The 26,226-nt window shown below is 34.8% G+C and overlaps 2 protein-coding genes across 11 annotated transcripts in view; both read left to right on the top strand.

Moving 5' to 3' along the window:
• RABGAP1L (RAB GTPase activating protein 1 like) overlaps positions 1 to 26,226 on the top strand; it is an 830,901-nt gene that overhangs the window by 273,900 nt on the left and 530,775 nt on the right. The gene's annotated exons all lie outside the window — the stretch shown is intronic.
• GPR52 (G protein-coupled receptor 52) lies at positions 5,446 to 24,524 on the top strand. The gene is made up of 2 exons (XM_003824685.5): positions 5,446 to 5,575; positions 6,656 to 24,524. Exon 2 carries the CDS (start codon positions 6,905 to 6,907, stop codon positions 7,988 to 7,990), a length of 1,086 nt encoding a protein of 361 aa, XP_003824733.1. The 5' UTR covers positions 5,446 to 5,575; positions 6,656 to 6,904; the 3' UTR covers positions 7,991 to 24,524.

Here is a 26,226-nt window from a genome sequence, read left to right as displayed (position 1 = left end):
TTTCATCCTTAAACATAGTATTCACTTGAAAATCGTTATTCTAATGTATCTTACAAACGTCTCATTTCTGGTAATGAGAAATACACTTTCTGTTCTATATTCACCTAAACCTCCAAAGATTTTGGCAGTAACATGGTTTTCTCTGAAAGGAAATTCAACATGGAGGAAAGAATAGGACCTTCCACTCTTTAGGAATAATTTTTTTCCAACTTTTATTTTAGAATCAGGGAGTAGAAATCATTTTTATAATTAATAATACATAATAGTTATATATGGGGTACATGTGATATTTTGATACATGCATACAATGTGTAATGATCAAATCAGGGAAATTGGGACATCTGTCATCTCAAATGTTTATGACTTATTGTGTTGGTAACATTCTAACTTCTCTTCCAGTTATTTTGAAATATACAATAAATTGTTAACTATAATCTCCCCACTACAACCACTAGAACGTATTCCTTCTATTTGACTGCATTTTTGTAACCATTATCCAACTTCTTTTCATTCCTTTTTCCCTACCCTTCCCAGCCTCTGGCAACTGCCATTTTACTCACTACTTCAATAAGATCAACTTTTTTATCTCCCACATATGAGTGAGAGTATGCAACATTTGTCTTTCTGTGCCTGGTTTATTTCACTGAACATAATGTCCTCCAGTTCCAATCATGTTGCTGCAAATGTAAGAATTTCATTCTTTTTTACAGTTGAATAATATTTTATTGTATATACATATTGCTTTTTTTCCCCACCTGTTCATGTCTTGGTGGACACTTAGGTTGATTCCGTATCTTGGTTATTGTGAATAGTGTTGTAATAACATGGTAGTGCATTTATCTGTTTGATATTGCTGATTTCCTTTCTTTTGGATATATACCCAGCAGTGGGATTGCTGGATCATATGATAGTTCTATTTTTAAATTTTTGAGGAACTTCCATACTGTTTTCCATAATGGCTATTTTAGTTTTACATTCCCCCAATAGTGTATGAGTGTTCTGTTTTCTCTGCATCCTCACCAGCGTTTGTTACTTTTTGTCTTTTTGATAATAGCCATATTAACTAGGTGAGATTATATCTCATTATAGTTTTGTAGTTTTGATTTGCATTTACCAGAGGCAAAATGAGTAATTTTTCATATACCTCTTGGCAATTTCTATGTCCTCCTGTGAGAAATGTCTATTCAGATCTTTTGCTGACTTTTTAATAGTTTTTTTCTGATTATTAATCACTTGTCAGATGGATAGTTTGCAAATATTTTCCCATTTTTTAGGTTGCCTGTTCACCGTGTTGATTATTTTCTTTGCTGTGCAGAAGCTTTTTAGCTTAATATCATCCTGTTTGTCTATTTTTGTTTTGTTGCCTGTGCTTTTGAGGTCTTACTCAAGTAGTCTTTGCCAAAACCAATGTCCTGAAGCATTTCCCAGTGTTTTCTTGTATTAGCTGCATAGTTTCAGGTCTTACCTTTAAGTTTTTAATCAACTTTGACTTGATTTTTGTATATGGTGAGAGATAGGAGTCTAGTTTTATTTTTCTGCATATGGATATCCAGTTTTTCCAGCAGCATTGATGGAAGACACTGTCTTTTCAACAGTGTATTTTCTTGGTGCCTTTCCTGAATTTAGGTTGACTATAAATGTGTAGATTTATTTCTGGTTTCTCTGTTCTATTCCATTGGTCTATGTGTTTTTATGCCAATATCATGCTGTTTTGGTTACTATAACTTTGTAGTGTATTTGGAGTCAGGTAGAGTGATGCCTCTAGCTTTGTTCTTTTTTCTTAGGATTGCCTTAGCTATTCAGGGTCTTTTGTAGTTCCATACAAATTTTAGGGTTTTTTTTTCTATTTATTTGAATGTCATTGGTATTTTGAAAGGGATTGCATTAAATCTGTATGTTGCTTTGGGTGATATTGTCCTTTTAACAATATTAATTCTTCCAATCCATGAACATGGCATATCTTTTTAATGTGTTGTTTGGTTTGCTAGTATTTTGTTAAGGATTTTTGCATCTATGTTTCTCAGGGATATTGGCCTCCTATAATTTTTTTTGTTGTATGTGTCCATGTCTGCTTTTGGTATCAAGATAGTGCTGGCCTCACAGAATGAGTTTGGAAGTATTCTCTCCTCTTAACTTTTTAAGAATAGTTTGAGTGGAGTTGGTGTTAGTTCTTCTTTAAGTGTTTGGTAGAATTCAGCAGTGAAGCCATCAAGTTCTGGGCATGTCTTTGATGGGAGACTTTTTATTATTGCTTCGATCTCTTTACTCATTATTAGTCTGTTCAGATTTCTATTTCTTCATGGTTCAATCTTGGTAGATTGTATGTGTCCAGGAATTTAGCCATTTTTTCTAGGTTTTCCAGTTTGTTGGCATATATATTTTTCACAAGTCTCCAATGATCCTTTGTATTTCTGTGGAGTCAATTGTAATGTCTTTTCATCTTTGATTTTATTTATTTGAGTCTTCTTTCTTTTTTGCTTAGTCTAGCTAAGGGTTTGTTGATTTTGTTTATCTTTTCAAAAAATCAAGTTTTTGTTTTGTTGATCTTTTTATGTTTTTTAGGTCTCAACTTCTGCCCTGCTCTTTATTATTCCTTTCATTCTACTAATTTTGCGTTGGTTTGTTCTTGCTTTTATAGTTTTTTGAGGTGTATCATTAGGTTATTTATTTGAAGTCTTTCTACTTCTTTGGTTAGGCATTTATTTCTATAAGTTTCTGTGTTATTGCTTTTGCTGCATTTCATAGGTGTTGGTATGTTGCGTTTCCATTTTCATTTGTTTGAGAACTTTTAAAATTCTCCTCTTAATTTCTTCATTGACCCATTTGTCATTCAAGAGCATATTGTTCAATTTCCATGTATTTGCACAGTTTCCAAAGCTCCTCTTGTGATGTTTAGTTTTATTCCATTGCAGTAAGATACTTGATATGATAGAAATCATTTTTATAAAATCTGAAATTATTCTAAGACATTTTCTGACCAGCAGCCATCAAAAGAAAGAAGAGAGTGGGGTTTTTATTTGATTCTTGTATTTTTGCTTATTTATGGTTCAGGGAGTATATGTACAGGTTTGTTATATGGGTAAATTGTATACAAATGATTTCATCACCCAGGTAGTGAGCATAGTACCTAGTAGGTAGTTTTTCAGTCCTCTCACCCTCCACCTTCCCTGTGGAGTCAGGCCCAGTGTCTATTGTTCTCCTCTTTGTGTCCACGTGTACTCAGTGTTCAGCTCCCACTTATAAGCGAGAATATGCAGTATTTGGTTTTCTGTTTTTGCACTAATTTGCTTAGGATAATGTCCTCTAGCTGCATCTGTGTTGCTGCAAAGGACATGATTTTGTTCTTTTTATGGCTGCATAGTACTTCATGGTGTATATGTACCATGTTTTCTTTATTCAATCCATTGTTGATAGGCATCTGGATTGATCCATGTGTTTGCTATTGTGAATAGCGCTGCAGTGAACATATGACTGCATGTATCTTTTTGGTAGAATGATTTCTATTCTTTTGGGTTGAATGGTAGTTCCGTTTTGTATTTTTGAGACATCATCAAACTGCATTTCACAGGGGCTGAACTAATTTACATTCCTACCAGCATTGTATAAATGTTCCCTTTTTTCCACCACCTTGCCAACATCTGTAATTTTTTCACTTTTTAATAACCATTCTGACTGGTGTGAGATGGTATCTCATTGTGGTTTTGATTTGCGACTTTTAAGAATAATAATAACCTATTTCGGTCCCATTTTCACAAGTCTGTGATTATAGGCAAGTTATACTTACTATCTCTACTATCTGCTTTCTTCATTTGGAAAATGATAATGATGATACCTACTTCATAGAGTTTTAAGATTTTTATAAAGGAAAAGTATATAATGCACACAGCACAATGCTTGGCATATAGAAAATACTCAACAAATGTTAGTTATCTTCCATTTTTATCTTAATTTTCCTGGTGTATTTTAATTCTGACATAATTTGTAAATTAGTTCTAAGTCACTTTTAAGAAAAGTGCTGATCCCCTAAGAAGTTTAAAATAGTGAATGTTTGTCTGTAGTAAGTCAAAATAATCAGAAATGTTTTTAATGTCCATCAAATATTTGATTAAATTAATTTGCATTGTTCTAATTTAGGTATGTGTAGCTCAAGCACTTAGAACAAATTTCTTTGACCATTTGACCTTTTTTTTCATATTAGGATAAAATGTGGATAAGCAATGTTTTTATTTATTCTAATTTCTATGCTCTTTTGAGATCATATTTGACCTTCAGTATTGCTCTGAATAGATTTTGGTACAGTAGTGTTAGTTCTATTGCTTTGTTTGTACAGTTAAATACATCAAACTCAGCAATTTTTTGTGGGGGTGATGGGGATTGGAGAGATTAGTAAATGATTTCTAAGTTCTGTTAATTAAAATGTAACTATATATTTTAGAGAGAAGTTAGTAGTCATATCACTTTAGTTCATGAAGACTTGGCAAATTTTTAATAATTAATAAGTTTTTTCTGCCAATGAGCATTAGATTACTGCTGACTTTTTAGTGTCATAGTACCTTGTGGTAGTTTCTTTACAGGGTTTACAGGAGTATGGCAGTTTATTTTTTCTGTCTTGTCCATATGAAATAATCTTTACAAATGCTATAAGGAGAATACCTTGAGAAGTTCATAAATGCCTTAATATATTATAAAGATCGGTCAGTTCCATTGTCTTCTTTTGTCAGTCTTGATCGGAGCTTGCCGAGTAAGTCTATAAGCCTGCATGTGCCTGGCAACTGTTACCTAGTGACAGTTTCAGCTGCAGTAGCCATTGGCTGTGCTGTTGATTGGGGCAGGAGGGCCGAGTCACCTTTCTGATGGTGAGTTTTTCTGCATCAGCCCAGGATGAGGAGGAGGAGTAGGGCTTGGGCTCAGGTGGAGGCATTGATGCTGAGAGATTGTGAAGAATATACTGACAGCATCCTTGTAGCTGCATCACAGTAAATCGGACTTCTGAATCAAGCAGCCCAGCCTAGCAGCTGATAAGAGTGAATGTAGGTGAGAAGCATTACCTTATTCCTGTAACAAGAGAACTGTTTTGCGATAAGTGAAACTAGGAATGTACAAGAAGAAATATCCTATGGCTATTATAAAAGAAGAAGGACTTGCCTGAATGACTTGGTGGTGCACCAGAAAATAACTTTCAGAAGAATGCTTTCTGTTAAGCTGCTGCATTGTTCCTGGAGGAAATGTTATTTCTAATGCATGTTATTTCTTCAAAAGATAGGATAACAAAGAATGACAGGAGACTCTCTGAAATGACTTCACTTTTAAAAAATACTTTGGCAAATGTTAACCTGATATCAAAATGACCTTGGAAGCATTTTGGATGGATTCTATCCTGGCAGCCTTGCAATATTTCAAACTCTAGGATTTAAAGTTCATCTTGATACTTTAGAGGTATTTTAAAATAAGACTATCTTGCAACCTACCTAATGGCCCCTGTGTTAATTGAGCACTTGCTCAAAATAGAATACAGAAATAGAAGAGGCATTTTTAAACATATGGCTGCTACATAACTGCAAATGTAATAAACAAGGTAATTTTCCACTTTCAGAAGATATAGTTGAAGTAATGATTTAATGTGTTAAATCATCTACTGAAAATAGAAAAGGTATAGCAACATAGAACATGAAGCCTATTAGAAATACCTAAGTAATAAATAATGGCAGCATTTCTGGTCAAATAAGCTCAGAGTATATTGGAAAGTTTTATTGTCTAACTTTATATTTACATATATATGTGAGATATGGGTATACAGTTGCAAAGGTGAGAAATAACTGTGAGCTACATATTTTATTATCATGCTCCATTATAAGGAAGGTGGTATATGAAATAACAAATGTTATTTTAAGTTATAGATGCCAAATTAATAGCAAAAATAATTTCATTTTGAAAAGGAAGAGGTATAAGTTACGATGCTGTTAGTACCACCAGTAACTGTAATGGACTAAAACTGCTTTCATCTAAATGCTTTAAAAATGCATGCAGAATTAAAACTTCAGAAGTTTATTACATTTTGCCAGGTGTTAATTCATTAATTCCTTGTATATTCTCTTTTCTATTGGAAAATACTTTTTTCTCATGAGAGTTATAGGGCAATCTGGAGTCTGTTTGTTACCTCTATTCTGCCCATGTAGAGATGAATCTTTTCAAGTTAACTTTGATAGAGTTGTTTTTCTTAGATTTTAGAAAAATAAGAAATAGGTTATAAATTTGACCCCCCAACATCAATCCCTGAACCAAGCCCAAAGACACTCTTTGCCACAATGAACTTTTTCTTAGCTTTTCAACCAAATTTGAGATCTTAAATTATTTAAAATCTAAAATATGAATGCATTTTTCATCATAGGTAAAGCAGGAAGCCTGAGACAGTTTCAGAGTTTTTCTTTTCTCATTCTTTCCAGTTGCTCCCTAAGAAACTGCCTCTCTTAGGAGAACAGCCCACAGAAGCTTTTCTTCCTTTGGCAATTCATTTTTTTTCTTTTTACAGATTTAATTTTTCATAGTGCAAGATAATAAGAAGTCTATTTTCTCTAGAAGTGCCTTATGTCTGCAAAAAGTTCTTTGAGGGCACCAGAGGAAACTAATTAGTGACCTCTTTTCACCTCCTTTCTAGCTTATCCCCTTCTCTCCACCCCTTACCGTCCCCCCCCCACCCCCCCGCCCGAAAGCTGAGGTGTGTCACTGCTGAACTGAGGCTGGTGAAGAGACTTGAGCACTCTCTGGGACTCTCAGCTGTGACAGAAGCACTGACACTGTCTACTGAAGCAGGTTCTGAAACACTCATGTGCGGTGTTTAACAGATGCTGGGCAGGGCATCTGCTTGCTGTAGCCAAGTCTGCAGGTATCTTTAAATTTCCAAGCCATGAATGAATCCAGGTGGACTGAATGGAGGATCCTGAACATGAGCAGTGGCATTATGAATGTGTCCGAGCGTCACTCCTGCCCACTTGGATTTGGCCACTACAGTGTGGTGGATGTCTGCATCTTCGAGACAGTGGTTATTGTGTTGCTGACATTTCTGATCATTGCTGGGAATCTAACAGTTATCTTTGTCTTTCATTGTGCTCCACTGTTACATCATTATACTACCAGCTATTTCATTCAGACGATGGCATATGCTGATCTTTTCGTTGGAGTTAGCTGCTTGGTTCCTACTCTGTCACTTCTCCACTACTCCACAGGTGTCCACGAGTCATTGACTTGCCAGGTTTTTGGATATATCATCTCAGTTCTAAAAAGTGTTTCTATGGCATGTCTTGCTTGCATCAGTGTGGATCGTTATCTTGCAATAACCAAGCCTCTTTCCTACAATCAACTGGTCACCCCTTGTCGCTTGAGAATTTGCATTATTTTGATCTGGATCTACTCCTGCCTAATTTTCTTGCCTTCCTTTTTTGGTTGGGGGAAACCTGGTTACCATGGTGACATTTTTGAATGGTGTGCCACCTCTTGGCTCACCAGTGCCTATTTTACTGGCTTTATTGTTTGTTTACTTTATGCTCCTGCTGCCTTTGTTGTCTGCTTCACTTACTTCCACATTTTCAAAATTTGCCGTCAGCACACCAAAGAGATAAATGACCGAAGAGCCCGATTCCCTAGTCATGAGGTAGATTCTTCCAGAGAGACTGGACACAGCCCTGACCGTCGCTACGCCATGGTTTTGTTTAGGATAACCAGTGTATTTTATATGCTGTGGCTCCCCTATATAATTTACTTTCTTCTAGAAAGCTCCCGGGTCTTGGACAATCCAACTCTGTCCTTCTTAACAACCTGGCTTGCAATAAGTAATAGTTTTTGTAACTGTGTAATATACAGCCTCTCCAACAGCGTTTTCCGGCTAGGCCTCCGAAGACTGTCTGAGACAATGTGCACATCCTGTATGTGTGTGAAGGATCAGGAAGCACAAGAACCCAAACCTAGGAAACGGGCTAATTCTTGCTCCATTTGAAGAGAGCTACATAGTAAATCAAATGTAATCTGACAGTGGTTTTGGATCATATTCTAGATTCATCTGGAAATTTGCCATCAGAGAAATATTTACTTGAATAGTTGACTGTAAAATGAAGTATGAGACTAAAGATTTCTCTTTTTTTTTCTTTTTCATGGAAGAAACTAAAGGGAAGGATGTATAGAGGGTTAGCTCATGAAATAATTATAGCATGTGAGTATTAGTGTGCAGTAATAGGAAAAATTAAGCACTGAGATGAAAAAGAATATCTCAAATCTTCTGCAGGACATGAGCAAGCCCCTCGGCTCGGTATTTCTGTCTTTCTGTCTGACTGTACCCTGCCTCTGTCTTTCTCATTTTGTCTATGTTTCTCTCACTCTTTGTGGAAGTTATTACTTACATAAACTGCCCTTTGTAGAAAAGTGCTACATATTATATATGTGGTAAAGTATAATCTTTTGCATCAAAGTGTACCTTTAATCACACTAATCTATAATCCATAAGTGATCTCTTCATGGAGGATGCACAGTAAGCATTGCATTTTATTATTTGCCAAACAACCCCTTTGCTTGTGTTTTTATAATCTTCTCTGCAGCACAGTTTTTTCTGCTACAAACAAATAGAAACAGTATTTTTGTTTCTTCTGGGTAAAATGACATTTGCTTTTCCCTGGTTTCCTAACAGTCTCCTGTTTTTTTTCTCTCTTTTTCTTGATCTGCATCCATTGGTACCTTACTTTAGAAGTGTCTTAGCTATTGAAAGAATCTACTGTATAGAGCATCCATGATGTTAAATAATGTATTTCTTCCAGCAAAGCAATCTGGTAGCTTATTAAATATTTTTAATGGCTTTTGGAAACATTTTTATCTGGTTCCTTTTAAATTAGTTCATGTGCTTAAAAGTGATGTCTTTTTTTTGCTATAGTAAAGCTTTGTTTTTCTTTAAGAAAACCCACTAGTAATTGTAATGCAGATGCAGGATACTCACCCAGCAGTGAGGTATTACTCTTAAGGGTACTTAGAATGCCCTTTTTAAAAATAAATAAATAAAATAAAACATGAATCTTTTTTGTGTTAGGTCTACGATAGCTTACTGTTGTGTCCACTAGTCAGTCATTTGTGTGATATGCGTTTGCACATATTATATTTTTCACAGCAAAGAAAATGTAAATTATGTTATCTGTGCCTAACGTTTTCTTAGCAAAATATATAGATCAATGTTGTTTAAGTTGTCAACATTGGAAAAAGTATATACAAAAACTTATTTTAAGAGAAAAATACTTTTGTGTAATTGTTATTTAGATATTTATATTAGACAAAGCTGCATTTTTAGTGCCGCTGAGAATATAATATACTTAATTATCAAATACAGGTAAGAGCTGACAGTATTTTCTTTTGTAATGATCTGTTTTCAAATGCAGAGATTAACTTATTTTTTTGCGTGCTACATGGGATTGTGTGATAAATTGTCAGGGGTTTAGATATAGCAAAGTAGCATTTGGGGAATTAGTGAAGCAGGTATGAGCAGTAAAACATCTAAGTATTACTTTTTTACCATAAGTTTCTTGCCTGAAAGATATTTTAAAATTTATATCAAACTACTGAGTATTTTTCTTCTCAGCATTTTTGATTTCTTTGTTTTATGAAATGCATTTAATAAAATGTGCCTATGACTCTTCAAATTAGAAGCCAACCATGTTTGCACCCTGGTGGTTTGGCTTCAAAGGTCTTTTAGTAGAAATGTTGTCATTTTATTGAGGTTGTTCTGAACCCCTGTATATTTTTAAACATGTAAGAAAGATTTAAAATAAAGAATAAAATAATATTCTATATATCAAAATGAGACTTCGCCTCAGTTTAATAAAACGCTTAGGACAAGAGTTTACTTTTTTGGGAATCAAAATCTAATTGTTTCATACTTCTGTAGCTTGGGTTTATATTTATTCTTGTCCCCTGTTTGCCAGTGGCATCTTGGTTTAAATGTGCCTTTTAAATTCAGACCAGTTCAAGGAAAACAGAAAGTTCAAGGAAGTGTACTGCTAACATTTCAGATATCACATATAAGACTTCTAAATTATACATATTATTTGGGAATCGTATTTTTATTTCTTTAAGGTATAAATATAGTTAGAAAGGACCCAGTGGATTCTGTGTACAGAAAGCCTGAGGCCATGCTTACTGTATTTTCCCCTTCTGGCTTTTCCCCATAGTAATTAATAACAATTATATGCCAGGCTCACTGTTCACTTTTACATGTGTTATACCTTAAATCCTCACTACAGCCTTTTGAGATAATAGTTATTATTTCCACTCCAGAGATAAGGAAACGAAAGAAAAATGATTATTCGTCAGTTAACTAGTCAATGGCAGAGGTTCCCGCCCATCCAGTCGGCCTGGGCCAAAGCCTGCCTGCTTCACCGGTAGGCTGCGCTGCTTTCATTTCAAAAGCCTTTAAATTTTTGTACCTCTGTCTGTACCTTTTCCCTACAATATTTCTCTGAGTTTTATTTATTTTTTTCTCATCGTAAGTCTTTTGCTTGAGTTCTTTTCTTGTCTTGTGATATCTTTTTCTTTGATCTTTAAAGTTTCTTTTATTAAAACAGCAATCTGATAAGCTCAAACTTACCAGTTTAGTCTATAATCAAACTGAAATTGTTGATATTACTTTGGTTTACTTTTGTTATTTCCCTTGAATGCCTTTTTGAAATCTCTATCAATTTCTTTTTGGAAAAAAATTGTTTTGAAGAGGAAGAGTGAAAAGAAAGGCTTTATCATAGGCTGAAAGAGGCTGAATGAGGCAAATTCTAAGTTTATTTATTTACTATAGTATTTTATATACAACTCTAGGACAAACCACTTAACTTCCTTTTATCATATTTTAATGTGTTTGTATAATAAGCTAATCCTTATTTTGAAACCTCTCTTTTTAGGTAATGTGTTTTAAGAATAGGAAGCATAACCATTTTTCTCATCATTATATTGTATTTTGTGGTAATTATCCAGTTTGGCTATAAAAGACAGCCAAAAAATAATGCATTCTGTGTTCTTTTTCCTAAGGGTTCTATTATTTGCATAGTTGTTTCTAGAGTTATAGAGTGTTGGAAAGCTTCATAATTTACACTATTAGTATATGAAACTTGGGCTGAGATCCAGGCCCTCATAAACTGCTTGGCCTTAGGTAAGATACCAAATGCTCCAAAACCTTAGTTTTGGCATTGATTAAAAAATCTTAAGTCAGAGACTTGTAGCTCTCTGTTTAGCTGAATTTGAGGACTAAATGAAATTTTGTAGTCTGTGTGCCCAGCATAGCTCCTGGCACATAAAAAGTGTTCAGAATATGGTAGCTGCTGTTTTTGTTTTGTTTTTTGTTTGTTTGTTTGTTTGTTTGTTTTGAGGCAGAGTCTTGCTCTGTTGCCCAGGCTGGAGTGCAGTGGCACTATCTCGGCTGACTGCAAGCTCCACATCCTGGGTTCATGTCATTCTCCTGCCTCAGCCTCCCAAGTAGCTGGGACTACAGGCAGCTGCCACCACGCCCGGCTAATTTTTTGTATTTTTAGTAGAGCCGGGGTTTCGCGGCGTTAGTCAGGATGGTCTTGATCTCCTGACCTCGTGATCTGCCTGCCTTGGCCTCCTGAAGTGCTGGGATTACAGGTGTGAGCCACTGCACCCGGCCGGTAGCTGCTGTTTTGTTATCTTTGTGGGTGCCATATTTATTAACATCACAACTTAAAGGTCACTACTCCCAATTCAAACAGGAATAAACCATTGAGCATTAGGGTTTTCTAAGATAGCATTTCTTTTTGCAAATCTATTTAAATTCAAATTTTGGGGTTAAACTCAGATATTTCAAGTATATTTCTGAAAGCTCATTTCCCAGGAATAGTTATTCATGAAGACATCGTTTGAGATTAAAGATATCCAGCAAGCGGATGTTGTGATGAGACAGGCATGATTCTGAGGTTAACCTACCTCTTACTTTATTACACTAAATATGCTTAAACATTTTATTCTCATTAGGGAAGTAATAATAGGAAGGATTGTCCAGGGATGTCTTGTCATTTGTCTTTGCACTTTAATTTTCCTCATTTATTAAAATGGGATTTGAAGTATTTTGTCATATATCTGTTTCTTGGGAGAAACAATGATTAATAAGCTGATTTGCTCCATAGATAACATAAATTATGTGAATTTAAAGATAAATGAAGTTGCCTTAAAGGACCTTTCCTCTTTTTCTCCCCACGCTAGAAGGTAATCATTAGATGTGAAAAAGATACAATTACATAATAAGTAGATTAAAAAGATTTAGATGTGAGAAATCTGCTGGTATAACATTCTGAGCATAGATAGCATCATGTATGTGTAGGTAGGGCCATTTTGGTGCATAGGAGCATGTATGTGTTACTCAGTCAGTGCTGTACTCTGACGTGTAGGTTCCAAAAGATGCTCTTTTCCTTCAGCAGAAATTAACTTTATTTTAGATTAAGAGGGATATGTAGAAAGTGGTAATCCTGTAACCAAATACATAGATATTGAGGAAAACAAAATGGCTAGAGTAGAGAAAACAGTTCCTATTTTATGATTTCTCATAAATGGAAGTTTGATTCAGTGCTAGTCTTGCTCTGTATTTTAAAATATTCATAACTTTTTTCAATAATAAAAGTGTTTTTTAAAAATATTAACATGATGTCATTAAGGTTTTTCTTCATGACTATTTTGTTTTAATTTTTTACAATGAGCATTGGTAAAAATTTCTTTTATAATCAGAAAAATTAATATTTGGTTAAAAAAAATGCTGAAGGCTGGGCACGGTGGCTCACACCCGTAATCCCAGCACTTTGGGAGGCCAAGGCGGGCAGATCACGAAGTCAGGAGATCAAAGCCATCCCGGCCAAAATGGTGAAATCCCGTCTCTACTAAAAATACAAAAATTAGCTGGGTATGGTGACATGCACCTGTAGTCCCAGCCACTCGGGAGGCTGAGGCAGGAGAATTGCTTGAACCCGGGAGGCGGAGGTTGCAGTGAGCCGAGATCGCACCACTGCACTCCAGCCTGGCAACAGAGTGAGGCTCCATTTCAAAAAAAAAGAAGAAGAATGCGGAATATTTAAAAAATATTTTAACATTTCACAAAACAGCTTATGTTGATACTACAAATAACACTATCCAATAATGTCTCAATATTGTCTTATAAAGATAGGTTATATAGTTTTTCTGAGTTCTGTAATTTTTGTTATTTCAGGTAGATTTTTACGATAAACTTGACAACCTTCTACTTGCAATAGTAGATGTTCTTGACTTATTTTTGCTTTAATGTAAACAATTTGAGGTATTACTTGATGAATCTGAAATGGATCTCAATCACTGTAGGATTTTTTTTTTTTTTTTTTTTAGACAGAGTCTCGCTCTGTTGCCCAGGCTGGAGGGCAGTGGCGCTATCTCTGCTCACTGCAAGCTCGCCTCCCGGGTTCATGCCATTCTCCTGTCTCAGCCTCCCGAGTAGCTGAGACTACAGGCACCCGCCAGCACTCCCAGCTAATTTTTTGTGTTTTTAGTAGAGACTGGGTTCCACCTTGTTAGTCAGGATGGTCTTGATCTCCTGACCTCCTCGTGTTCTACCCGCCTCAGCCCTCCAAAGTGCTGGGATGACAGGCATGAGCGACCGCCCCGGCCCACTGTAGGATTTTTAAATGCATCATTCATGGCACCTTTCTGCATTTTTCACACCTTTAAACAACAAAAAGATGGCCCTGCGTTAGGAAATAGGCTCCAGCTGGTACATTACCTGCATTTCCTACATAGGCAGAATTCTCCAAAGAACATATTTATAATTTTTTAATGGTAACTTTTATTCTGCTTTTATATATGACTTTCTCCAAAGGTGAAGAAAATAACAGTAATAAATTTAGCAGGAGTCTGTTATGTCTGATAAATATTTAACATGAAAGGCACATATCACCACCTTCACTATAGTAAATGGAGCCAAATTAGTTTTTGAGATTCTAAAATTCTAAGGTTTAAGGTGATAAATATCAAGAAACGTAGTACATAATAGTAGAATTCATGAATGAAAATAATTTGCAAAAATTTGAAAACTTCCAAAAAGGATACTTTATACAAAAGAAATACCTATCATTGACTTAAACATTTGACCCCAGTTTTATTTTATTTTCTACTTAAGCAATTGTAAATAAGGTTGATGCCAGTTAAAAATGGCAAAATATATATTATAAATTCAATTATTTTAATTGCAAGGCACAAACAAGGTACAGAGTTGTATGACCTGTTCTTTAAATTTATTTTTGAATAAAATGTGGACTGTAGCAAGAGATGTGCAGTAATTTTGTCTGAGATTATACATGACACAAAGAATGTTTATGTACATACTCTGTAAAGTATAGCTTTAAGATGTTTACTTATGTTCTTAATAGAGTTCTAAGTTTAATATAATTATTAGTAGATGGCATATTTTTATAGAAATAACGTCTTCACAATTATTCATTTACTTTTTCAGGAATTTTATAATTAAAAATGCTAAATTGGTAAGAAATTATTGGAAAACACTGCAAGTTGAAATTTGGAAACACTTATAACGCTTTTGAACATATATAATGCTCTTGACATTATAAACGAGGTCTATTCTAAAAGCTTCTGTGAGTAAACACTATCTCATTTCACATATAGGAATCTGAGATAAGATTTTTAAGTGACCCTAACAAGATCATGTCGTTTGACAAAGATACTACTGACGACGTGTCTTGTGTGACAATAATATTGCCTGTGATAAAGTTCTTGAATAATGTATTTATAGATGGCTGGTAATAGAGTGACCTGATATTTCTTTCTTGAGAAGAAAATGAAGACTTAGTTATTTGATATAGAAGAAATTCTATGTGAAATTTTTTCTTTTAATTTGTGGCATAGGAAAAATTATTTTAAAATTAACTTTATGTTGGAGGTGTGATTTTTGAGATCATAGAAATTTTTAATCAGATGTATTATCAGCCTTGATCAGTGTTTTAATATTTCTTTTAACAGTTTTTTATCCATAGAGGGTAATAAAAAATTTACCTCTCCTTTTGAAAACACAGCAGTCATCTACTGAATATATTGAGATATGTAGAATAAATTGAAACTGTTTGCTGTGTATTCTAAACACTATAACCTTAATGATGAAGACATCAAAATCACATTATATTCATGTACCTACTTTTGGAAAGTACTAATTTCATAGTCATATACTTTACGTTTTGAATTTTTTTGTAATAGATTTGCAATGTTGTTGAGTCATCATCGATTGGATTTTTCTCAGTCATTATGATGGACAAGATTTTGATGTTTCAGGCTATAGTGCTTTTGTATGTTTGTAATCTATAAAATATCAGTCAGGGAATCAGTGATTAGTTTGAATTAGTGATATATTAAATAAAACCTTTTAAATAAGTAATTCAGTTTTATTTCAATGAAATAAATATAATTACAGAAAAATTAAAGGAACTCAAATTAGGCAAACACAAAATTGCCTTGCAAGTGTCCTTAGAGGAAATCTTGCTTTAAGTCGTTTCTAGTGTCTGTATCAGTTGAATAAAAATGAGTTCCACTGAGTTATTTGAAAAGTTTATTCTCTTAAATATGTAAAATTTCCATAACAATTTATGCTACTTATTTAAAGAGTTTGTAGGATGAATCATTGCAAAGTCCAAATTTGGATTTAATCTGAATTAACCAGATATTTTTGCATTTCAGATCTATAAATTAGGTCAATAAATATTTATTGACTATGCTATGTTAAGGGCATAAATTGTGGTTCTATAATAGTCCTGGACTCTTAAGAGTAACTCATTGAATTGTGTGAATCCAATAAGCAGGAAAATTAATTTCTAGAATTTGAGGGAGAGATTGCAGAAAAGTCATAGGAACTATGCAATACATTGTAGCGTTAGAGGGATTAACGCATTTTAGAATATGAATTGGCTTCAATATTTAGCCATGTGTTTGGATGCTATAGTTCTAAAGGATACCACAGGATATTTGAGAAGTTATTGAAGTGAAAGGAGAGAAAATGTTCAATGTTCAGATTAGTACAAAAGTGTTGTGGGGAGAATACACAATAACTTTGGAATGCAGTGTAAGAAAAAGAAAATATTCTTTATGTGGATTATATGTGATTAGAGTAAAATCATCACTTTAGGTATAAATTATAAGCTTTGAGATTAGGACAAGAATATTAACATGGGTAGAAGTAGCTTGAGGGATTGCACATAGGACATGTTCTACCAACTCAGGCATCATCTTTTGTTTTTTTTTTTTTTTTTTTTGAGATGGAGTCTTGCTTTGTCACACAGGCTGGAGAGTGATCACCAGAGTGTCACCCAGGCAGTGGAGTGATCTTGGCTCACTACAATGTCCTCCTCCCAGGTTCAAGTGATTCTCCTGCCACAGCCTCCCAAGTAGCTGGGACTACAGGTGTGTGCCACCACGCCTAGCTAATTTTTGTATTTGTAGTAGAGACAGGGTTTGACCATGTTGGCCAGGCTGGTCTCAAACTCCTGAACTCAAGTGATCCACCTGCCCTGGTCTTCCAGTGATGGGACTACAGGTGTGAGCCACCATGCCTGGCTTTAGGCATCTTCTTAGACCACTTTTTCTAGAGTTGTTTTCCTAATATTTGTCTTGTGATTACAAGTGAATGTCACTATATGCAGGTTATTATGACAGGCAGGTTTTAACTTCTCTGTCAATCAAGTTAATCATATGATGTAGGCCTAATATTTTTTGAATAATAGAATCACTCATTCTTTCATTTAAGTATTTATCAGGTTGCTATTGTGTGCCAGGGACTATTCTTAATTCTGTGTAAGATAAGGAGATTTCTAAGTAAAACAGATTTTCAGTTCTCCAAGAGCCTTAGACTACAAGGGGCTATATGGACTTTATATGGATAACTATAGGGCAAGATAGGAGCTGACAAATTACAGTCCGCTGACTATTGTAGATACAATTTTACTGGACCATAGCAGCACTCATTCATTTATATATTACCCATGGGTGCTTTTGTGCTACAATGGCAGAGAGTAGTTGTCATGGAAATGTTATGTTCTACAAAGCCTAAATATTTACTTTACAGAAAAAAATTTTTCAGAAAAAAATTTACAGAAAAAAAATTTTTTTTCTGTACAGAAAAAAATTTGCTGATGCCTGGTATGAGACATTATAATGCCCTTTGTATGCTACTCACAATAGAATGTTGTGCTTTTATGTTTGCTAAAGGATCTCATACGAAGGAGTGATTTCAACCTGATTCAGTCAGGCATCAGGAAAATTTCTAGCATATGAATAAAAACCTAGATATTGATTCCCCTGTATGATTCCAGTGGTTTTTCAACTATATACCTGTCTGTAAATGAAACACAGATCTACTTTTTCTAATTAGTTCTTACTATTATATAGTTAATCTACATTACTTATATTTAGATTTTTCCTACTCAGGTAAAGTTCTTTGCATATCAAACTTAGTGTCTAGTTTCTTTATTTAACTACTAATATAACATAATCGTATTTTACCTTTAAGCATAGAGTCAGTAATAATTAACATTGGATGTAGTCTTCAAACTTCAGAAGCATTTATTAAACTTCTCATCAATAAATGATAATCTCATAGTCTAAAAGAGTTAATTTACTTATAAGTAAGCATGCCTCTTTTGTAGTACTCCAATAGGCCGTAAAACAAAAAACTAAAAAACAGAAGATATAGCTGTATAAGAGTTAAATTTACATGCAACTCTAAAACATATATGACTTAAGAGAATTTATAATTCAACACCAATGTATGACATTATTAATAGGCTCTTGGTAATATATAAGTTAGAAAATAAATGGTTATAGTCGTACACTTAGCTAAGGTGTATTGCAGTGCTAGGAGTTTTATGTTTTTTGTCATTGTCAACTAATGAATGAAAATACAAAGCAATTTTAAAGAGCCACAATTTATGTTTACACAAAATTAAGCCATTTTAAACATCTTGATGATTCAGTTAATCACAGGTATTTGATACATTATTTAATAATATTTGCTTTGGCAGTACTATTGTTTTAAACTATTAATAATCCATTGGGAAGTTTTGGTTTTCTTCAAGTTTAGTAAATCAGTAAGAAAATGAATAAATGATCTTGATGTTTTCTTGAAAATACAGTTCACGGAGTCTGTTAGAATAAAAGGAAACACTTACACAGTTGTCCCTCATTACCTGTGTGGGATTGGTTCCGGGATGCCCCAAGGATACCAAAATCCACAGATGCTTAAGTCCTTTTTATATAATCGCATACTATAACCTACACACACCCTCCCATATACTTTAAATTATCTCTGAGTTACTTACAATATCTAATACAATGTAAATGCAATATAATTAGTTGTATTGTTTAGGGAATAGTGACAAGAAATGTACAAATACATTTCAAGTACATGTACAAGTCTGTATGTGTTGAACACAGATGCGACCATCCATTTTTTTTCCCCTGAATATTTTCAAGCAGTGGTTAGTTGAATCGATGGATGTGAACCCTATGAATATGGAGGACTGACTGTATATGCTTTTATGCTTTCAGTACTGTTTAAAGTCACTGAGATAGTAGAGCCATCATTAGAACCCATATAGTCAGAGTGAATACCTTAATAATGTTTATTGTATGTTTTCCCAAACAAATGAATAGAATAATTTTATGTAAAAGTGTGTATTAAAAGATTGTAAATGGTCAGGTTTCCGTTAGTTTGATTTTGAGAGAAAGATTTCAGAGAATCATTAGGTCCTTCTGCCTTTTTCAGACCAGTCAACGGACTGAAGGGTCTTAAGAAAAGACCTCAGGGATTTCTTATAGAGATAATTTGAGTGACAAGGTAGATTGTTTCCACGTTTTTATACACCCACCAGCTTGCCCTTCCATAATTGGCACCTTTTAATTTCTGACAATGTTGTAAAAGGATGAGTTATAGCAAATCATTATTAACTTATCTCAAATGTTTCTAATTCTCATCCCTTTCACATAATTAACTTCCTTTTTTTCCTCCTCATTCATTTTAGTTATTTTTATTTTTAATTGTCAAAGAAATAGTTGCTCATAAAGGAAATTTAGGGAATGTTTAAAATGATAAAAAAGAGACTAAATTATGCATAGTTCTCTACCCAAATATAATTAGGTGTGATGATAACGCCTGTTGATTTTGGTTTTCTTTTCTTCCATTTCCCCCCCTATGGATTAGGGCTTTTTCTAAAGGATTCTAAAATATGGGTATTTATAACTTAAACATTTTTCCATATTATTGCATATTGTTTATGAACATTTTTATAAATAAGGCTTTTCCACATTTAGTATTATTTTCTTACAATTTTTAAGGAAGAAATACTGAAGCAAACAGTATGAAGGTATTTTAAGATTATTTATGTATATTGCCAAATTGGTTTCCCAAAGGAGTGATCCAGTTTATCTTCACACTAATAATGTATCAAACTATGATGATTCATTGCAAACTTGCTAGCAGCAATTCTACATTAATAAATAAATTAAAGGAATTTGATTTTTTACTTATTTCTTCCCAGCCCCTATAGGGAATTTGTTTAGTTCTTTGCAATTTTTTTTCTTCCCTACACTAAAACAGATAGATAGGTAGGTAGGTGGGTAGGTAGGCAGATGGATGGATGGATGGATGGATGGATGAATTAGGATGGATCTGCTGAGCCTCATTTAAACCAAATTGTCTCAAATTCTTTATTTCGGAAGTCTTTAAGCTCAGATAATCTTCTCACTATTGTTATCTCACAATTTACTCTGTGCTACTGCTGCTTTGTTGTTTAAGAACACTGAATTGTCAGTGCTGTTCTCCCATTATTACTGCTATCTTCAGCATTGTCTGTTTCATTGTATCTTGTGTGTGCCACACAGCCACCTAGATATTGCGTTTGAGAAAGGTTTCGAAATTTTTTTCTATTGTATTCTTCTGCCTTTGTTGCAGTGATAATCTCTACTGGCCTTTCAAGGTAGGGGAGGATATGTTCCTAAGCAGAAAATTTTGAGGCCTGTGTCCTTGAAGAGTTTGTGAACATCAAGATTTCAGTAGTTAAGCACTGACCCCAGGCCTGGTATTGATACTTAGGATTTCCCTAACCTGCAGAACCATGGGAATAGTATCCATAGTGGTAGAGCTGTGGTAAGCAAATCAGCTTTTACGTTAGAAAAGTCACACCTGGTGTGATTGTCTAACAAGCAAGCATGCTCGCAGGTCTGTACTGTTTGTCTTCTTTATGTCTTTTACATCTCTCTGGTTCCTCAGAGTGCTTTGTATATAGTGGCTACTCAATTATTTGTTGAGCCGAGTACAGAGTGCTCTCTGTATAGTAAGTCGTCTATTTCTTGAGCCAAATTGAATTTAATTGTCAGAGTTAACAGTAGTTCTTGGGTCTCTTCCAGTAGTTCTTTCACCTCCAGCTCACTTGAGGGTATGGTTGGACTGAAGATTACTTCAAGATTATTTTCCCCAGTGCCTTGCTGTTACCAACTGGGGAAGCTATGGAAAAGAATATTTTAGGAGAGTTGAACGATGATTTAATATACCTATCATTTAATATAGCTTCCCACTTTAATTGAATTTTTCCTTCCAAAATTGACATTCAGTGGACTTATAGGCTCTTTTTGAATATGCGTCTTGAAGGGGGGTGAATACACTTTGGGGTAGCTCAGGTTTTTTCCATAATGTTTATTTATATTCTACTGAAATGAATATATTTTTGGCTTATTCCCATTGTGATTATATAGGAAGAATGAGAATTTTTGTTTTACCCAAGAACCTTCTGTATACCTTAGTAAAAGCATTGTTTCTGTCCAGGCTTCTCTTGGTCTTGAACCATTCTTGTAAAATATGGTTTTGAAGCTCATCACCAACTTTTCCCTGACTATGCTCTAATAATACTTCTTTTAATGGTGCTCAGGGCTGAATAAAATGTTACGCGTGTGATATGACTAGTAACAGATGAGAGCGAGACTATCATTTTCCCTTGGTTTATAAACTATTCTGCTATTTATTCAGGCCAGAAATAAATTACATATTTTGGTAGTTATAGTTTATCCTTTAATATATCAAGTTTGTTTTCAATAAATCTATACATCTGTTTTACACCTGCTTAATTTATATTCCTTCTCCATATATGTACAATGGTTTTTTTAAACAAATTTTACATTGTTATCTCCCTTCAACTTCATCTTGTTAGAGTTGGCTCAGTTTTTCCAGCATTTCTGAAACCTTTGTTCCATTTCTAATACAGTCATTAAACTTTTGATTTCTGCAAATGTGATATACATTTTTTTTCAACTTTTATTGTAGGTTCAGGGGCTATATGTGCAAGTTTATTACTTGGGGAAATTTCAAGACACTGAGCTTTGGGGTAGGAATGATCTCATCACCGAGGTAGTGAGCATAGTACCCAATAGGTAGTTTTTCAACCCTCATCCCCTTCCCTCCTTCCTCTAGTGGTCCCCAGTGTCTGTTGTTCCAATCTTTATATTCACATGTACCAATGTTTAGCTCTCTCTTATAAGTGAAAACATGTGATGTTTGGTTTTCTGCTCCTGAGTTAATTTGCTTAGGATAATGGCCTCTACCTACATCTGAGAACAGGAACAGATGCTTCTCAAAAATTCTCAAAAGAAGACATTTATGCAGCCAAAAAACACATGAAAAAATGCTCACCATCACTGGCCATCAGAGAAATGCAAATCAAAACCACAATGAGATACCATCTCACACCAGTTAGAATGGCAGTCATTAAAAAGTCAGGAAACAATAGGTGCTGGAGAGGATATGGAGAAACAGGAACACTTTTACACTGTTGGTGGGACTGTAAACTAGTTCAACCATTGTGGAAGTCAGTGTGGCGATTCCTCAGGGATCTAGAACTAGAAATACCATTTGACCCAGCCATCCCATTATTGGGTATATACCCAAAGGACTATAAATCATGCTGCTATAAAGACACGTGCACACGTATTTTTATTGTGGCACTATTCACAATAGCAAAGACTTGGAACCAACCCAAATGTCCAACAATGATAGACTGGATTAAGAAAATGTGGCACATATACACCATGGAATACTATGCAGTCATAAAAAATGGTGAGTTCATGTCCTTTATAGGGACATGGATGAAATTGGAAATCATCATTCTCAGTAAACTATCGCAAAAACAAAAAACCAAACACCGCATGTTCTCACTCATAGGTGGGAATTGAACAATGAGAACACATGGACACAGGAAGGGGAACATCACACTCTGGGGACTGTTGTGGGGTGGGGGGAGGGGGAAGGGATAGCATTAGGAGATATACCTAATGCTAAATGATGAGTTAATGGGTGCAGCACACCAGCATGGCACATGTATACATATGTAACTAACCTGTACATTGTGCACATGTACCCTAAAACTTAAAGTATAATAATAATAAAATAAAAAAGAAGACATATGTGTGGCCAACAAAGATATGAAAAAAACAACTCAGCATCACTTAGCATTAGAGAAATGCAAATCAAAACCACAATGAGATACCATCTCACACCAGTCAGAGTGGCTATTACTAAAAAGTAAAAAAAAATAATAATAACAGATGTTGGTGAGGTTGCAGAGAAAAGGGAACACTTATATACTGTTAGTGCTTATTTTATAACATCTAATTTGATATAATCCAGATATTTGGATTTGTCAGATGAGAATAATTTATTTTCTAAGCTTATACTACATATTGGATTACAAATTTTTTAAAGGCCTTCTGTTTGCCCATTTAGGAACCAAAGTATAATTTAATATATGATTATTTGATAGCATTTACTATGAGAAATGTTACCATTTGTATTCCATAACTACACTTAAAATATAGAAAGATTTTAATACAGATACCTTTAGCATTTGGGACATATTTTGCAGAGAGATTTTCAAGAATGCCTTTTAGTGGAGATTTGTGAAATGAAAGATAGTAAACCTTTGGGGTTTATTGCAGTTCTGCCCAAGGACAAATGAATGAATGGATGACTTTTCAAAGTAATCCTTACAGAGTTATAATTTGTGATGCTTTCCCCATCCTTAATTAATTGTTCTCTTTAACTGCTTTCACAGAAAGCCCATCTACTCTCAGGAATTAAACTATCATCCTTTTGCCAAGAATTCCAAAATAGAACTCTTCAAATCTGGCCTTGTACCTTTTCTCCGGGAGCGTATACTATGCTGCCTTCAATGAGCCTTCTTATTCTGGGTTTTTCATAAAAATTGAAACCTGAACAATTTCAAAGGAAAATCATTATTACCATTTCTTATTCCTTACACTGCTCATCTCTTTTTTTGTTGTTGTTTTGTTAATGTCATTAGTACCACTGCCTTCTTATATTTCCACTTTATAGCCCTGTCTGTTTAATAAATGTTAATTGAAAAAAAGACTACCTGGATTTTTTCTTCTACCTTAATCACTCTTTCATTTAGAATCCAGTTTATACACTTCATTCTTCACTGTCTTTTAAGATTCTTTCTCTGGGTAACCAGATCACTTTTTTTTTTTTGCTTCTTCCATAGAAAGATTACCTTCTTTTTTTGAATCTTTATGTATAGTTTTATTATATTCTCTATGTGCTTTGAATGATAGGAACTTCAGGTTAACTGATAACTTATGGATACAGCCTCCTACCATGGCTAAAATTCCTTTCATAACTAGCAAGGTAGCCTCTTCAATTATTATAAAGTTCTGTGGCTTAGAAAATACTTCCTAATTAATGAGCCCCAAAATCTTCCTATTAATCCTATTGACATAGGATCAAATGTCCACCATTTGATCCCATGTCATATCTCTGTGGAAACACAGAAATAAGTCTCCCTTTATGATGTAGCTTTTCTGGAACATGAAAACTACTGTTATATCTGCCTTCTCTTCTCAGATTAAACATCTTTATTTCTTTAACACATTGCTAATTCATTCATTCAGCAAATATTTATTGAGCATTTTTTTTGAGGCAGAGTCTCGCTCTGTCACCCAGGCTGGAGTGCAATGGTGTGATCTCAGCTCACTGTGACCTCCGCCTCCCGGGTTTGAGCAATTCTCCTGCCTCAGCCTCCAGAGTAGCTGGGACTACTGGTGTGTGCCACCATGCCCGGCTAATTTTTGTACTTTTAGTAGGCTCTGGGTTTCACCACATTGGCCAGGCTGGTTTCGAACTGCTGACCTCAGGCGATCCACCCACTTCGGCCTCCCAAAGTGCTGGGATTACAGGCATGAGCCACCATGCCTGGCCTATTGAGCGTCTTTTGTGTGCAAGTCATTGTTTAGGTATTTGGAATCTGGTGAACAGGAATGATAAACTCTTTTCTCATAGAGCTTACATCCAAATAGAGATAAAAAGTATTCTAGATTAAGATGCCAGCAAGTAAAAAAAAATAAGATAATTTCAGATTACGATTAATGCCATGAAAATAATAGAACAGGACATCAGGATGGAGAAGTGTTAGAGATGGGAGGCAGCTTCTCCATGAACTTTGGTTTACAAATATCTCATCATTTTGGTTGCCTTCCACCACAACAACATGCATGGACTTGGCACTTTTAACATATGATCTTATGGTGAAAGACTTCTGATCTGCTAATGTCCTCTGTGTACATAGGGAAGTATGGAGCTTCTTAGTTATGTGGGAGATGAAGATGTCTGAACTACATCAGTGAGGGAACTGTTAAAGAAGGAGACACAAAAATTTAGACCTTTTGCAGTTATTGTTAGCCGCAGTATTCTCTTGCTCAGTGTGCTCTTCTTACAGTGGGATGAGTAGTTGCCATATTTGGACAATGTGCTTCCCTTAGTGCAGCTCCGCATGTAATCAGCTGTTCCAACAACAGGTCACCTTAGCTTTGTAGTGAACTTATTTAGGTCTAAATCTCACCTGTTTGGAACTTGGAAAATCAGTTTATTGAACATAGTTGCAGGGCTTTGCAGTTATTCCTTACTTACTCAGCACTTCCTTCTACTTTAATGTGATCTTTTCTAATGTTTTTAATAGATTTAGAAAGCTTATGTTCCCTGTTGTCTTTAAAGTTAGCAAAAATGATGTATACAGAAGAGTACCTAGGCAAAACTTAGTAAAAAGCTTTCTTCTAAATTGATTTTTCTTTATTTAATTAGCACATTTTGAGTAAGGCCATAGGTCTACCTCAAACTGTACCTGAACCTGTTAATATGTAGTTCCCATTTTTTTCCCTTTTGTTTCAAATATTTTATAAAATGTTTGCTAAAGACAGTGAAGCATAGGCTGGGCATGGTGGCTCATGCCTGTAATCCCAGCACTTTGGGAGGCTGAGGCGGGTGGATCGCTTGAGGTCAGGAGTTTGAGACCAGCCTGGGCAACATGGTGAAACCCTGTCTCTACTAAAAATACAAAAACTAGCCAGGCGTGGTGGCACACCCTTGTAATCCCAGCTACTCAGGAGGCTGAGGTAGGAGAATTGCTTTAATCTGGAAGGCGGAGGCTACAATGAGCCAAGATCACGCCACTGCACTCTAGTCTGGGCGAGAGAGCGAGACTTTATCCCCCCCCCCAAAAAAAAGAGAGAGTGAAGCATAATGGTTTAGCCTGCCCTCTAGAGTCAAACTGAAATTTTTTATTCCTCACTTGTTACCTGTGTAATACTGGGCATGTTACCTAACCTCTCTGACCGTTGGTTTCCTAATAATTGTATTGGCTTTATAGGGATATGTGAAATAATGATATATAAATCATCCCTCACAATGTCTGGCATATAGAAAAGTCCAATAAATGTTAGCAGTAGCAGCTGTAGTCATTGTTGTTCCTGGCCCACAGAAATTAAATATAGTCTATTTTGGGCTTTCCAGATCTAAAAACCCTTTAAATGCATGTGCACACACACAAATATATACACAGCTAGTTTTCTGCCATTTATTCTTAGGGATGGACACAGTAAAAACATCTTTATTTTTTACATCTTATATGCCATCTGTCTAGAATTTTACTAGATGAAGCATCAATGTTACCATCTCTGAAATCCATATGTTCTTATTGAAAGCTTAAAATTTGTCTTCTCTGTAGTCATTTATCATCTTTTCAGGGGTCTACAGTTTCTCAAAGATTAATAATACTACCAGATCTTCTAGTAGCTACTTTGATATTTCTTTGTTTGAGCCTAGTTAAAAAAAAAAAAGACATG

The sequence above is a fragment of the Pan paniscus genome, chromosome 1 (assembly GCF_029289425.2).
Source record: "Pan paniscus chromosome 1, NHGRI_mPanPan1-v2.0_pri, whole genome shotgun sequence".
In the NCBI taxonomy this organism is placed as follows: Eukaryota; Metazoa; Chordata; class Mammalia; order Primates; family Hominidae; genus Pan; species Pan paniscus.
The sequence above is the reverse complement of the archived record's forward strand: the minus strand, read 5'-3'. Positions and strand labels throughout refer to the sequence as shown.

Excerpts from the sequence above, each read along its gene's own strand:
- GPR52 (XM_003824685.5), top strand. The coding sequence starts at position 6,905 with ATGAATGAATCCAGGTGGACTGAATGGAGGATCCTGAACATGAGCAGT.